This window comes from Citrus clementina, unplaced genomic scaffold (genome assembly GCF_000493195.1).
Source record: "Citrus clementina cultivar Clemenules unplaced genomic scaffold, Citrus_clementina_v1.0 scaffold_6, whole genome shotgun sequence".
NCBI classification, from domain to species: Eukaryota; Viridiplantae; Streptophyta; class Magnoliopsida; order Sapindales; family Rutaceae; genus Citrus; species Citrus x clementina.
In genome coordinates this window covers 3,894,104-3,908,709 of record NW_006262139.1, presented here as the reverse complement: position 1 = coordinate 3,908,709, position 14,606 = coordinate 3,894,104, and the positions used below count along the sequence as shown (strand labels likewise).

General features: G+C 32.1%; 1 protein-coding gene across 6 annotated transcripts; it reads left to right on the top strand.

The window, feature by feature from the left end:
* The first annotated feature begins 7,362 nt into the window (after positions 1-7,362).
* On the top strand, positions 7,363-13,937 carry LOC18038383 (pentatricopeptide repeat-containing protein At2g29760, chloroplastic). 6 transcript variants are annotated; one of them, XM_006428379.2, is made up of 6 exons: positions 7,363-7,701; positions 8,038-8,253; positions 8,598-8,685; positions 10,466-10,532; positions 10,625-10,740; positions 11,231-13,937. In XM_006428379.2, the coding sequence occupies exon 6, from the start codon at positions 11,546-11,548 to the stop codon at positions 13,703-13,705; it is 2,160 nt and encodes a 719-aa protein (XP_006428442.1). In that variant the 5' UTR covers positions 7,363-7,701; positions 8,038-8,253; positions 8,598-8,685; positions 10,466-10,532; positions 10,625-10,740; positions 11,231-11,545; the 3' UTR covers positions 13,706-13,937. The 6 variants fall into 6 exon arrangements, with proteins under 6 accessions (XP_006428442.1, XP_024037665.1, XP_024037663.1 ...); XM_024181897.1 differs by having other exon boundaries at positions 8,598-8,725; XM_024181895.1 differs by having other exon boundaries at positions 8,579-8,685.
* The last annotated feature ends 669 nt before the right edge of the window (positions 13,938-14,606 follow it).

Below are 14,606 nucleotides of genomic sequence, written 5' to 3'. Positions count from 1 at the left end.
GGGTGAATTCAAAACCCTAAACATGTCATATCATTAATATTCAATTTCTACCATTCAATTTATAATTAAAATTGTTTATGTTCTTCTATAATTAATGATTAAGATTTTATTCTTATCTCATTTGAGTGGGCATTAGATAGAATTTGAATAAATTCTATTGCTAGATTAAAATTCTTGATCAGTTTCCTTTGCCATTCATAGATCAAATGTTTAAAAGGTTAAATGGTCACTCTCATTATTATTTTTTTAATGGTTACTCAGATTTTAATAAGATCATTATTGCTTTGGAAGGCCAAGAGAAAATGACCTTTACTGGCCCCTCTGGAACATTTGCTTATCGGCGCATGCCATTTGGCCTTTGTAATACTCCTGCCACATTCCAAAGGTGTATGATAAGTATATTTTATGACTACGTAGAGAAAATCATTGAAGTATTTATGGATGATTTTATGGTTTATGGTGATTCTTTCAATAGATATCTAGATATCCTTACATTTGTGCTTAAATGATGCATTGACATTAGGCTTACATAATTTGGAAAAATGTCATTTTATGGTTAATCTAGGTATTTTGTTAAGACATATTCTTTCTGAAAGGGGGATTGAAGTTGATAAATCTAAAATAAATCTTATTTGCTCCTTAACACCTCCTACTAGTATAAGGGAGGTTCGTTCATCTCTTGCAGGTTCCTATCGCAGGTTTATCAAGAACTCCTCCAAGATAGAATTACTCACTTTTGCTTTAATGAAAAGCGCCAGATAACCTTTGAGAAGTTAAAAGAGATTTTGACATCGGCTCCGGTAATTCAAGCACCAAATTGGGATCTACTATTTGAGATCATGTGGGATGCCAGTGACTTTGTCGTTGAAGCCATGTTATGCCCACGTGTGAGCAAAGCTTCCTCACGTTATCTACTATGCTTCCTGCATATTAAATGATGCACAATTTAACCACTTCACAACTGAGAAAAAACTTTTAGCGGTTATCTTTGCCTTAAAGAAATTTGGTTCTTATTTGATATTAGGTACTTGCTCATCAAAAAGGATGCTAAACCACGCCTTATTCGATGGATACATCTATTGCAAGAATTTGACTTTGAGATTCTGGATAAGAGAGGCCTTGAGAATTTGGTGGCAAATCATTTGAGTTGTCTTACTTACAGCGAATATGCACTTCCAATGCACGAGAACTTTCTAGATAAGCAATGCTGCAAATAAGTATAGTTACTATTTGGTATGCAGATATAGTAAATTACTTAATAACTAGAACAGTACCTGAGAAGTTGGCCCTTGCACGAAAGGCCAAGATAAAAAGTGATGCAAAGTATTACATGTGGGATGAGCCATACCTGTGGAAGCATTCCTCTGATCATGTGATTGAAATGTGCTTATCTCAAGCTGAATTTACTTTTTCATTCTTACTTTTTTCATACTTTAGCTTGTAGAGGACATTTTGGACAAAAAAGAATAGTATTTAAGGTATTGGTAAGCAGTTTCTATTGGTTGTCATTATTTAAGGATGCATATCTTTTTTGTAAATCTTGTGATCGTTGTCAAAGAACAAGTAATTTGGGACCTGGAAATCAAATGACATAGTCTCCCATTCTTGAAGTTGAGATTTTTGATGTTTAGGGCATCGATTTCATGGAACCATTTCGTTCATCTTTTGTAATCTGTATATTGTTCTTACTTATGCTTCGAAATGGGTGGAAACAAAAGCTACCTGAACTGACGATTCTAAGGTTGTGATAGATTTTATAAAGTGTAATATCTTTACGAGGTTTGGAACGTCGAAGGCCATTATTAGGGATAGAGGTACTCACTTTTATAATAGGTCAGTAAAAACCCTCTTTTGGAAATAGAACATCACTCATAAGATCTCTACATCTTACCATCCATAAACCAGTGGGCAAGCTAAGGTGTCTAATAGGGAAGTGAAATTAATCCTTAAAAAGATAATTAATCCAAATAGAAAGGACTAGAGCCTACGACTTAATGATGTACTTTGGGCATACAAAGCCACATACAATACATCCGCTAGAATGTCACCTTACAGGTTAGTATATGGTAAGCCTTGTCATCTTCCGGTGGAACTTAAACATAAAGCATGGTGGGTTATGAAACAATGTAACATGGAGTTAGACATCGCCAGCCAATACAAGAAGCTCCAATTGCAAGAATTAGAGAAAATTTAAAACGATACCTATGAGAATTTACGAATCTACAAGGAAAAGATGAAGGCTTTTCATGATAAGCAGACTTTAAAGAAGAACTTGAAGTTGGACAGAAAACTTTTTATTTCATTCTCATCTTAAGTTGTTTCTGTGTAAGTTATGTTCTTGATGGGTTGGGCCTTTTATTGTTACTAATGTTTTTTGTCATGGTGCAATTGAGATTAGAAGCTTAAAAATAGATAAAGAGTTCAAACTGAATGGTCATAGGTTGAATCCTTACTATGAAAACTTTCTGACACTTAATGTAGAGGAGGTTCCACTCTACGAACCTACGTACGTTGATAAGTGAAACATGAGAACCATGTCAGGTTGAGGACAATAAACCAAGTGCTTATTAGGAGGTAACCGAATGGCTAGAGAATAGATTTTGAGAGAACGCCATACCAGATTTGATCATTCTCCCTCTCATTCTCATTTACTTTAGCCACTCTTTGTTTAATTTAGTTTGTTTTTGTTTATGTGTCTCTTTTTATTTCCCCATGCTTAATTCTTTCTTTTGTTAGCTTAGGCTTACATTGAGGACAATGTTAGAGTTAAGTGTCGGGTGGAGGATTTTGAACTTAGCTTTTCTTTAAACCAAAAAAAAAAAAAAAACATTGTTTGTCTTGAATATATCAATGATAAGAATTTGATTGACAATGAATATGGTTCCTAGAAATGATTGAATATTTCCTCTCGATTGAGATTCTTTAAACTATGAGCACTAATATCAATTCTTTCATAATTTTCACTTAAAATTTGATATTAATATAGCTTAAGTTGAGAATTTTAGATTAAGTAAATGACCATATGTCTCAATTCTTATCTCCATAATATAATGTAGCATACCCAGGCATTATAGTCAGAAATGGCTACCTATAACCCTAAGAGTGAAGTCATCTTTAAGTAATTTGGGCCTATGTACTACTAGTATGTAGAGGATAATCTGCCATAAGAAGAAGACTATCTTAAAGGGTAGAATGAAAGCTCATGACTATGGATATTTATAATAAATAAATAAATAAATCAAGTGCATATCGTAAAAAGAAAAATCAAAAGAATATGCAGGTAAATGTTTGTGAGAAAAAAAATTAGAGATCAAGATGATAAAATTAGTTTGACCTACTATTTTCTTTGCTCAAGGCAAAGGCTGATGATATTGGAGATTTTGGGAATAGATTTTGATTGAATTGATTCACACATACACTACAAGAATCAAAAGAGAGATAGAATTGACTATTAAATTAAAGTTAGAACTTCGACAATATTTGAAATTTTCTTTGAGCTATATAACTTATGCAATCTTTGAGTCTAGTTTTATATTTTATTTAAAGCCTTTTATTCTTTTTATGCTATTTAAATAAAAAAAATATTTGAAGGTATCATCGATGAAGCCCTCCTGTAGAGTCATTTAGTGATTTAAAGACTTGTTGCATATACTAAATGCAATCGTGATTTCCTACAAAAATTGATTACTTTAAGTTTTCCTTTGGTTTTGTTTTGTTTTTTTTCATTTTAGGTTTGCTTGGGGATGAGTGAAGGTTGAGTGTAGGGGAATTTGATAAGTGCAAATTTTCATTATATTTTACTATTGATTTCTCATCTTTTTCTTGTTTTGGTCATAAACATTCTAATTATTTTAGTTAATTTTTTTAATTTAGTTATTTTGTTAAATTATATTTTATTATGTTGATTTTTATCTTAATTTTTATATTTTTTATTTTAGGTATATTCTGGCGTTAAAGAGTGATTAAATTAGAACATTAATAAAGAAATCTAATTCAAGTAATCAAGATGGGAAAGAATTGAAGTTACTGGATTTATGCTTGGCGGGCTGACTATAGAAGCTAATTAAATTGGCCATTATTGATTTCTTTCCAATTAAGCCATCCCGTGAAAGCAAATTAGAAAAGGAATTGCCATATTTAATTGAGCATGCACGTAAAACTTGCCTAAGCTAAAGTCGGTGGGTGCATGGCTATTTATGGAATTAATTGCTTTAAATTGGAATTAAAATCCAAATTGGATTCGGCCGAGCATTATAAATGTCCAACCTTTGGCTTTTGAATGGAAGCACCTGCAAGAAGAGAAGAAAGTAAAAAAAAAAAAAAACAAAAAGAGGAGGAAGCCGCACAAAGTCACAAACCCAAAAGCAGAGTCAGCCTTTTGGATTAATCTCCACGATTAATTTTATGAACTCTTTTATTGTCAATTCTATTATGTAATGCTAGATATTCCATTTAGTTGAGGGTGAATTCAAAATTCTAAACATGTCGTATGATTAATACTTAATTTCGATCATTCAACTTATTTAATTGAAATTGTTTATACTCTTCTATGATTAATATCTATGATTTTATTCTTATTTTATTTGAGTGGCCATTAGATAGGATTTCTTGATCCGTAATTGTTTTGATATTTTAATCATTAGTAACAAATTGAAATCAATGATTTCAACTAGAGAACATAACCTAGGTTAAATAATTCAAATTTATGTGTTTATTACTTAGATCAACCTAATGTCTTTCTCTACTTAATGCTCTCATTATCTTAAATTTAAAGAGCTTGTTTTAAATTATTTAATGGTTAGAGATTAGGTGAAGAACTTATTTTTCCTAATAGAACTTATTGTTGTCTACGATTGATAATTTCAATGGAAACTGATAATATAATTTATATATTTATTATGTGCATGCTTAGTGGTAGCGAATGATCATTTAACTAAAGTTTTCATCATTATTATTTCTTTCTTCTTTAACTAGGGTTTTTATTAAATTATTATTTTCATAGTTTTAATTTTTTTATTTCTTATTATTTAGTTAAAAATTTATAAAACCTTCCTTTATTTATAGCTGGCATTTTCTTTAGTTAGATTAATTTATATTTTTAATTATTATTATTATTTTTATTGTTGTTGTTATTATTATTATTATTTTATTTTAGTTAAGTCTTTTTTTATAGTTGATAATAAATATGATTAGCGTAGTTTCAATGGGATCGATTCTTACTCGCTTTGTACTAATTATTTATATCATTAGTAAGGTTTTAAATTCAGTGTACCCTAACGACACTACCAACAATGAAAACTTGAAGTGAATAAATTGAGGTTAGTATAGGTTAATAAAGGAAGAAGGGTTACTATTTATTCTCCATCTATTAAAAGGAAGAAGAGTTATTGTCCTTATTTTGATGTTTAATGTTGGAAGTAGCTAATATTTATCTTAGAATGGTTACTATTGCTTTTTCATCTATTAGAGGAAGAAGAGGTATTGTTCTAATTTTGATGTTTGATGCTTGGAAATAGCTTAGTTTCGTGCAGGGCGATATCAAGCTAATAATCTTTTTTCAAATCCAATTCAAGGATCTCAAGATCCATAGATCGCCTTTCAAGGATAAAATAGACTTTTGACACATGTTATTAACTATTTTGTTAATTTTAATGTTTTAGTGGTAAAATGATAATACTTAAAAATTTAGGTGGAAAATTACAGTTGTAAGAAAACTTTGGTGGTAGAGTAATGTATCAAAATAAATCAAGTGGATATTTGATAATATCCCTTTCTTTCAATATTATTTTTCTCATTTTTATATAGAATAATTTAATATTATTTTCCTCATTTTTATACAGAACCTTAATTATATTAAAGGTAGGGATAAGTTAAAAGATTAAAAAATACGGACTCCAATATAATATATTTTGTTTTGTAGTGTCTGAAATCTATGTTTTTTTTTACCTTATATCTAATTTTAATATTGTCAAAGATTTGTAATTGGAATATATAAATGTATATATAGATAAATATATATGTATATAATTCTTCTCCAATGAAAACATTCTCACTTGAAAATATCAATAAAATACAAAAATACAAATTTCAGTACGTCTGATAATAGTATACTCACTAACTTCATTAAAATAAGGATGTTGTCATTAGAGAGTTACTCTCTCTCTCTCTCTCTCTCTCTCCCACCCCCCCTCTCTCTCTCACTATATATATATATATATATATATATATATATATACACGCACATATATATATAAAATACTCTAATTTAGGATCTTAAATTTGTATAATTCTATTATTCTATTACACGATGCAAATTACAATTTTTTCGAAGTTTCAATAAAATCTAAAATCCTAGACCAATATATATACATATTTATTAAATGAGAGCATTTTCATTTAATTAAAGTTGATATGCAACTAAAATATAAAAAATTTAAATTTTGATATGTTAAAAATTGTATTTTTTATTTGTTGATAATCTAATATCATTATTTTATTAGAATAAGGATATCTTTAAAAAAAAGTTAAAGAGAAGTTTTATGTATATAAATATAAATTAAAAAATAAAGAATCCTGTGTACTTACTAGGAATGGCAATTTGTTGAGATGGGCTTGGGCGACCTAATAACACAAATAAAGAGTTCGAACTCGATAAAAGGTCTATTTTTTTGCCAAATCTGACCTTAATTGGTCAGGCCCGAGCCCAGCCAAATATTTTTTTTTAATTTTTTTAATATTTAAATAATTTAAATTTACCTTCCCTAATATATTAAAATTAAACATAGAACTTACTGTAATGCATAAGTAAATATAAACGAAAATTATGTCTAATTTAAATAAAAACACAAAGTTTGAATAAAAATATATAGTTTTTAATTATTAAGTGGTCGGATTGGGTCGATTAAGGTCTGGATCAAAGCTCAAAATTTTGGAGACAAATCAATCCGGACTTGATCAAGTTTGATTTTTAAGGTTGATCCCAAATTTTGACCGTTAAGATTGGATTAAAGCTCACAAATTTGGAGACAGATCAATCCGACCAAAATTCAAGTCGGATTTTTTTTCGACCCTAACTTATAGACCCCACGAGCGAATATGGTGTGTTTGGAATTGAGTTGCTTTAATTTTTAAGTTACAACTGTTATAAAAAAAACTATAATTATTAAATAAAAGTTAATAATATATAATAATATAAATTTTAAATAATAATTTTGATAAAATTATTAAAGATATAATTTATTCTTCAACATATAAATAAAAAATTATATTAATATAACTTCTAAACTACAATAATTAATATTTACAAAATACTTTAATACTGAAATTTTTAAATTAGGCTGGCCAACATCAATACCAAAACCACCAAACGCAACCCAAGTATCCAATACGATTGGAACTCCCGTTATCCCTCAAGAAGTCATCTCTGAGACTCTGAAGTTCTGGTCCGTCCTATTGTCCGATCATCGAAGCCCTTCAGAACCTCTCTCTTACAAGAATCTTCATTACTTTTGCTTTACTACCAATCCAATTTCTCGAATCTTCAAACACCATATCCTTAAAGCTTGAATCCCTCATACGTATTCACTAAACAATTTTTTTTCCCGTCTTCTTATTCCTTTTTCTTTCATATATATATATATTGTTTAGTCCAACGCAATACATTTTTCCTCATTTAGCCACAAGGTTCAGAGGAAGCAAAGGGTATGTTAATGTTCTCATGCTCTTCTGGTTCATTTTATGCCGAATGATTTGATTTTTTGATATGGCTTCTTTTTCTTGAATAAGATTTGGTCATTTTGTTCTTCATATTTGTTTCTAGCCATCTGAAGTATGATCGGTTGCTTTAGTAGGTCTTAACTCCATGTAATTAGCTGGGTGGTTGTTGAAAATTCAACCCAAAAGCTTATGCTAACATGTGGGATGTAACTGTAATACCTGAAATGAAGTTCTTTGAGTAGAATCTGGAACAGGCACTGAGGCACACATGGTAGTAGATTTTTTATACAGAAGTTAAAAAACAGGTGATTTTTGTTTCAGGCCATCGTCTGAGTGCAGAATAAATAGTGAAATATTTGATGGTCTCCCTCTATACATTTTTTACCGTGCCTTCATCTAGAAGGTAAATGTTGCTCAATTTGAAGACAATGGAAACCAATGGTAGTAATTCTAATTCTCACGAAAATCAGCATCCAGAGATTTCCAATGATGCTTGCAAAGACAGTTCAACCGAGAAACTGAATTTTATCAACCATGGTGGGTTGCTTTCCTTAAAAATTACAGATTACCCCTAGAAAACTTGTCTTTACTTTGAATGAACATCTGCATTTCCTGTCATGAGCATTAATCTTTGTAGTTTCTAATTGGTAGCAGTCATATAGGCATGTCAGAAGTTGGTATGCTCAGAGTAGTCTTAGACTTGCTAGAAGTATTTATATTAGTATCCTAATTCAATATTTGTACCATGGCCAATTTCGGCTCTTGAAATGAAAATAAAAAATTCATCTTCTAAGATCTATTTATCTTATTGCTTCTGTTGACATCAGTGCTTTGATTGTAATCTTCTATGGAAATAATGTAGGGGATTTTTTTATATGCAGCTGAGATAGCTTGGCATGAGAGGAGAAGACAGTGGATCAGTGATCAGTTTCAAAAGTGAAAGAGAATGCCTAGAGAACCAATTATGGGGTGCAGGATTTGATGGCTTATATACTGATCTTGTGAATTTGTTTGTAGCCATTATTTTACTTCCTTTTCCTTGGTTTGAATTGTTGAAGATATTATTGTTTGAGCCCTCACCTATTAGTTAAAACTTTTGATTAGATTACTTAACATGGCAACAAAGCCAATTTTGACCAAAAGTTTTTGTGTTTGATCCCCTCACATGATTTCATTTGTATTTGTAGTTGCTTAGTTGTCTTTGATACTATTATAACTCTATTTGTTTTCTATCCACACTATTTGGCTTTCCTGCATTAAGCTTTTTGGAAAGTACTCATTTAATAGGAATCTGTCTTTCAAAGATTTTTTTTGGCTTAACTGCATTAAGCTTTTGGGAAAGTACTTACTTAATATGAATCTGTCATTCAAAGTTTTTTTTTTTTTTTTTTTTTTGGGGGGGGGGGGGGGGGGGGGGTGTTCTCTAATTTATATTAACATATAAAGTCTCCTTCTGAATCTTAATTAGAGCCAGAGGTAAAGAATTGTCTTCAGATCTAATTGGTAAGATGATATCCATTTTGGAATTTTCAAGGAGGACAAGTTTTCATTATAATTGTCATCCAAAATTGACCTTTATGATGGTTAATTCTCTGAAGTTCTAAAATGACACCCACCCACAAACTCACCCAGACCATCTTTTTTTGTTTATTTCAAAAAAAAGAAAAAACAGTTTGTGGTTGACTTGAGATGTGCAACTCCAGCAACTGATAGCTGACATTCAAGACATGAGATCTCTGTTTGTTTGTAATATTATTTTGTTGTTGTATTATTCTGAAACAGTGATAACTCTGTCTATATGAGAGCAGTTGTAGCTGTGAAGATATTGGGTTTTCTTTGAAATTTTTTTTATGTTGAGTGGTACTTGGTTTGCTTTGTCCTCTTGTACGAAATTTGTGTCTAAGTTTCTTTTGTTTACAGCAGAACTTTATAAGTGTGCTTTAGGCTCTAGGGTGTTTGTCTTGTTCGCTTGGATGAATAGAGATGCAGCTTTATTACACAAATATGCATCCTTAAAATTCTGTACCGCCTGATTGGATGAGACAAAGAATAAGTATTAATATTATTAACAAGAGTATCGAAAAAATTTTGTAAGTATTAATAATATTAGTATTAATAATATTAATATTAATACTAATTAGTATTATTAATAAGGATTATCTAAGTATTAATATTATTAACAAGGGTATCAAAAATTTTGTAGAACAAACCAAAAACTCTAGGGCTAGATGAAAGAGTAAAGAGTTTGATATTAACATATAAAGAACATGACCGTACCCATAATAATTTTGGGGATGTACCTGTAATTGTAGCTTCCTTGGTAATTAGCTGATTATACAAGTGCATCTTAGACAAACCTTTAGTACAATTCTTTGATCTTTGTCCACAGATTCAATGCTTTATAGCTGTTCTCTGTGTATCTTTCTTTGGCACCATGTCCTTTCCGTTTGAGAGCTTGTTTTCTATCATGAATCATGATGATGTCTAAGAATATTACACCTTCCCGCATGCCTAGCTTTCGAAACTATAGAGTGTTACACTCATTGAGAGAGTGAACCAAAGTAATCAGTATTGTAATCAGGGACTGAGGTCTTTGTCCCACAACTCATTTTTTCCAATGGAGAGTATTTGCTAGCATTATAATTTCTAGTAGGGTGACGCAGCCGACTGTTTAGTGGCAGCTATACAAGTAATAGGTGCGCACCTTCTTGCTTCCAAAGGAAAATAACCATGGAATCTTCTTTTGCAGCTGGACCACTACTTACGAGGACCTACTTTGTTCAACTGATCCTTTTCACCAGCCAATCCCATTAGCTGTAAGTCTTTATTAGGAAGCACCTTCTTTATTCTTACGTTTGGGTGAACATTGATGTGTACATTCCTTATTTACCATTTGGTGGATTTGCAGGAGATGGTGGATCTTTTAGTTGACAGCTGGCATGAAGATGGCCTCTATGACTAGATGAACTTTCTTGCAAGACTTGCACTGTTTTGATTGGGCAGATTGATGAAGCAAACTTCTAGGTTATGCAAACTTTTACCCCTGAAATTGTGAAATGGTAGTATGGTTGTTATCTTGCTCTTGATTTGATAACAAGAGTCATTTAAGAAAATATTGATGTTGAGTATAATAACATCTAGAGAACCATTGAATTTTGGTGATTCTTGTATATGACTAAGCAAAACGTGTAGAAAAGTATTTATCTGAAGGAAGATTTATTTATTTATTTATTTTCCTGGATAGTCTATCTTATTCCATTTTTGTGATGATCTTCTAAATCTAAATTTGTAATCACCTTAAAAATGAACTGGCAACCCAACTTAGAGGAGAAGAAAAACTAAACTACTTGATGCTGCATGCTGTATTATATTATAGTGAATTCTGGATCATATTTACCGTATTCTCTTTAGTATCACTGATGATGCTGGAACTGTAATTTCACATGAAGTTGAATGAATCCATGAAGTGCTGAATTTTCATTGATAGGACTGCGGTTTCTTGTGTTGGGTGCAGTTAATTGCTGAACTTATTGAGTGAGATGAGACCTTGGAATTCTTGATTGTATTGCTAATGGAAAAGGTTTCCAGTGACAGAAACCACTAGCAGGTACTTGTATTATGGGTTACCCTAACTCAATTGTTTTGCAATTTCCAAGGCATCTTTGCAGAATAAGCTCTGAAAAGGAACTAACATCAGCTACTGGTATATAAAGAACTAGTTACTACTAACATCAGCTACTGGTATATAAAGAACTAGTTACTTATTTGGAAGTGGATATTTCGGAGCTGACTGACTCCATTACCTCATTTAGCAATACTTGTCATTTCAATGAAAAGACTTGTTTTAGAACACTCGTCGCTATTAGCTCTATTAGAATCATGCAAATCCCTCAAACAAGCTCTCCAAATTCATGGCCAAATTGTTCATAGTGGGCTTAACCACCACATCTCCAGCAGCCAGCTCATCTCCTTCTTTGCCTTGTCTGGTTGTAAAAATGGTCTCTTTCGTTCTCGAATTCTTTTCTCGCAAATTGATAATCCGAATATATTTATCTGGAACACACTTATGAGAGGCTACTCTCGTAGTGATTCCCCTCAGGAAGCCCTTGTCCTCTATACGTCCATGCTTTCCAAGGGGATCGTATCACCAAATAACTTTACCTTTCCATTTGTTCTTAATTCCTGTGCAAGGCTGTCAAGCTTCAAATCGGGTTGTCAAATTCATTGTCATATAATAAAGTTTGGGCTTGAGTTTGATCTCTTTATAAGGAATGCTTTAATCCATTTTTATTCAATTTTTGGATATATAAACAATGCCCACAAAGTTTTTGAGGGAAGTCTTGCTAGAGATCTTGTATCATATAATACCCTGATAAATGGATATGCTCAAGTTAAGGAACCTTGTCCTGCTCTCTGGCTCTTTAGAAAGATGCAGGATTCCTGCATCCAGCCTGATGCATTTACCTTTGTAGCAATGTTCTCTGCTTGTACAGAATTAAATGATCCTAGGATTGGAAAGCAGTTTCATGCTGTGGTTTATAAAAACTTGGGTTGCGTTGGTTCTAATATGTTGCTCAAGACTGCTGTTATTAATATGTATGCAAAATGTGGGTTGATGAATATGGCTGAGCGGGTATTTAGTACAATGGGAATGAGTAAGAGTACAGCAGCTTGGAGTTCTATGATATCAGGATATACTCGAGAGGGTAAAATTGAGAGAGCCAGACAACTCTTTGATCAGATGGATCAGAGGGATCTAGTTTCTTGGACAGCCATGATCAGTGGTTACTCTCAGGTAGGGGGCTTTAGTCTAGCACTTGAACTTTTTGGAAAGATGGAATCACTGGGTATACATCCAGATGAAGTTACAATGGTTGCCGTACTTAGAGCCTGTGTTGGTCTTGGTGCTTTGGATTTTGGCAAAAGGCTTCATCAACAATACATAGAAAATGTTGTGTTTGGTAGGAATATTTTTCTAACTACAGCTGTTATAGATATGTATGCAAAATGTGGTAGCATAGATACTGCTCTATCTGTTTTTTACAAAATACCAAAGAATTTGAAGACAGTTTCTCTATTCAACTCCATTATTTCTGGTCTTGCTCAACACGGTCTGGGTGAGACGTCTATAGCTGTTTTTAGAGAAATGGAGCTGATGGGATTAAAACCAGATGGAGTCACATTTGTGACAGTTTTGTGTGCTTGTAGTCATGGTGGTCTAGTTGAAGAGGGTAAGCAGTTCTTTGAATCCATGTTAAATTACGGTATCAAACCACAAATGGAACATTATGGCTGCATGGTTGATCTTCTTGCGAGAGATGGTCGCTTGGATGAAGCCTATGGTTTAATTCAGAGTATGCCTTACGATGCCAACTCTGTAATATGGCGAGCTCTACTGGCTGCTTGCAGGCTGCACAGAAATGCAAAAATAGGTGAGATTGCGGGGCAGAAACTCCTTGATCTAGAGCCTGATCACGGAGCACACTATGTTTTGTTGTCTAATATGCTAGCTGAAACCTATCGTTGGGAAGAAGCCAGACAAGTGAGGAAACTGATGGATGACTCTGGCATCCAAAAGCCACCTGGGTGGAGCTATATTGAGCATAATGGAACTCTTCATCGGTTTCTAGCAAGCAAAAAATCACACCCTCAAACCAAAGAGATTGAGCTGATGCTCAAAGACATGACCATGAAGCTGAAATCTGCAGGTTATGTTCCCAACACAGTGCAAGTAGTATTTGATGTAGACGAAGAGGAGAAAGAAACGGTTGTGTCTTATCACAGTGAGAAATTAGCATTGGCATTCGGTTTGATCAATTCCAGAAGCAAGGAAACCATAAGGATCACGAAGAACCTTCGCATTTGTGGAGACTGTCATTTGGCCTTCAAGCTTCTGTCAGAGATTTACAGAAGGGAAATCATGGTAAGAGATGCAATCAGGTTCCATCTTTTCAAGAAGGGAAACTGCTCTTGCATGGATTTTTGGTAATGTTCAAGGCAATCTTGCTTGTACAGCTAAAATTGTACACAATGACGGCCTTCACGTGAACAATGTTGTGTTTTGCCAAACTTTTCTTATTGCTGATCAAGATGGCCATAGAACTTTAATTTATTAACCTTTGGGAAATCTATGAAAGTTGTGTTAAAAGCTTTTTCTATTTTTATTTTTTTGATTTTTTTTTTACTCCCCCGTAAAAGCACACGTTTGTTATTTGTCTACTCGGCTGCTAATCTATTTATTATTCAACGTCAGTGTTAAAAGGTTGGCATTACTTGGATCTATTTTGGTTTCTTTTTCTTGTTCTCTTCTTCTAGCATATGTTTGTTAATAATTTCTTAATAAGCTTCCACGTTTTTTCTTTTTTAATTAACCATCCACGTTGAAAAACAAAAGAATAAATTTCAATTGTGAAACAACATTAAACATTTTTTCTTAAAAACAGAGTAATAATACTTACAATACTTGCGAGAATTGTAAGTATTATTATTTCTTTTTTTTTAATTTGTAAGAATAATATAACAAATTTTTTTTAAACAAAATTGTCTTATAGAAAAAATTAATGTAAATTTACGAAATTTACTTATTTTTATTTTATTGTAAAAGACTACTAAAAATAATAATACAATTTGTATTCCTATTTATTCGATGAAAAAAATAAAAATAAAACAGCGTATTTTATTTTTATTGATTTCTTTAGAGGGTTTGGCTACAATGCCAGTGTCAAGCCGGGCTCTCAGCCTTTGGCTGCCATTGGCAATCAAAGACTTGGTGTGATCGGTTAAGAATTGGTTTCTATACTTTTTTAATCTTAATATTAAATTAAAAAATGAAAAAAATATATTAGTAGTACAAAAAAAAAAAAGATAATAAATACAAAAGAGAAAATATC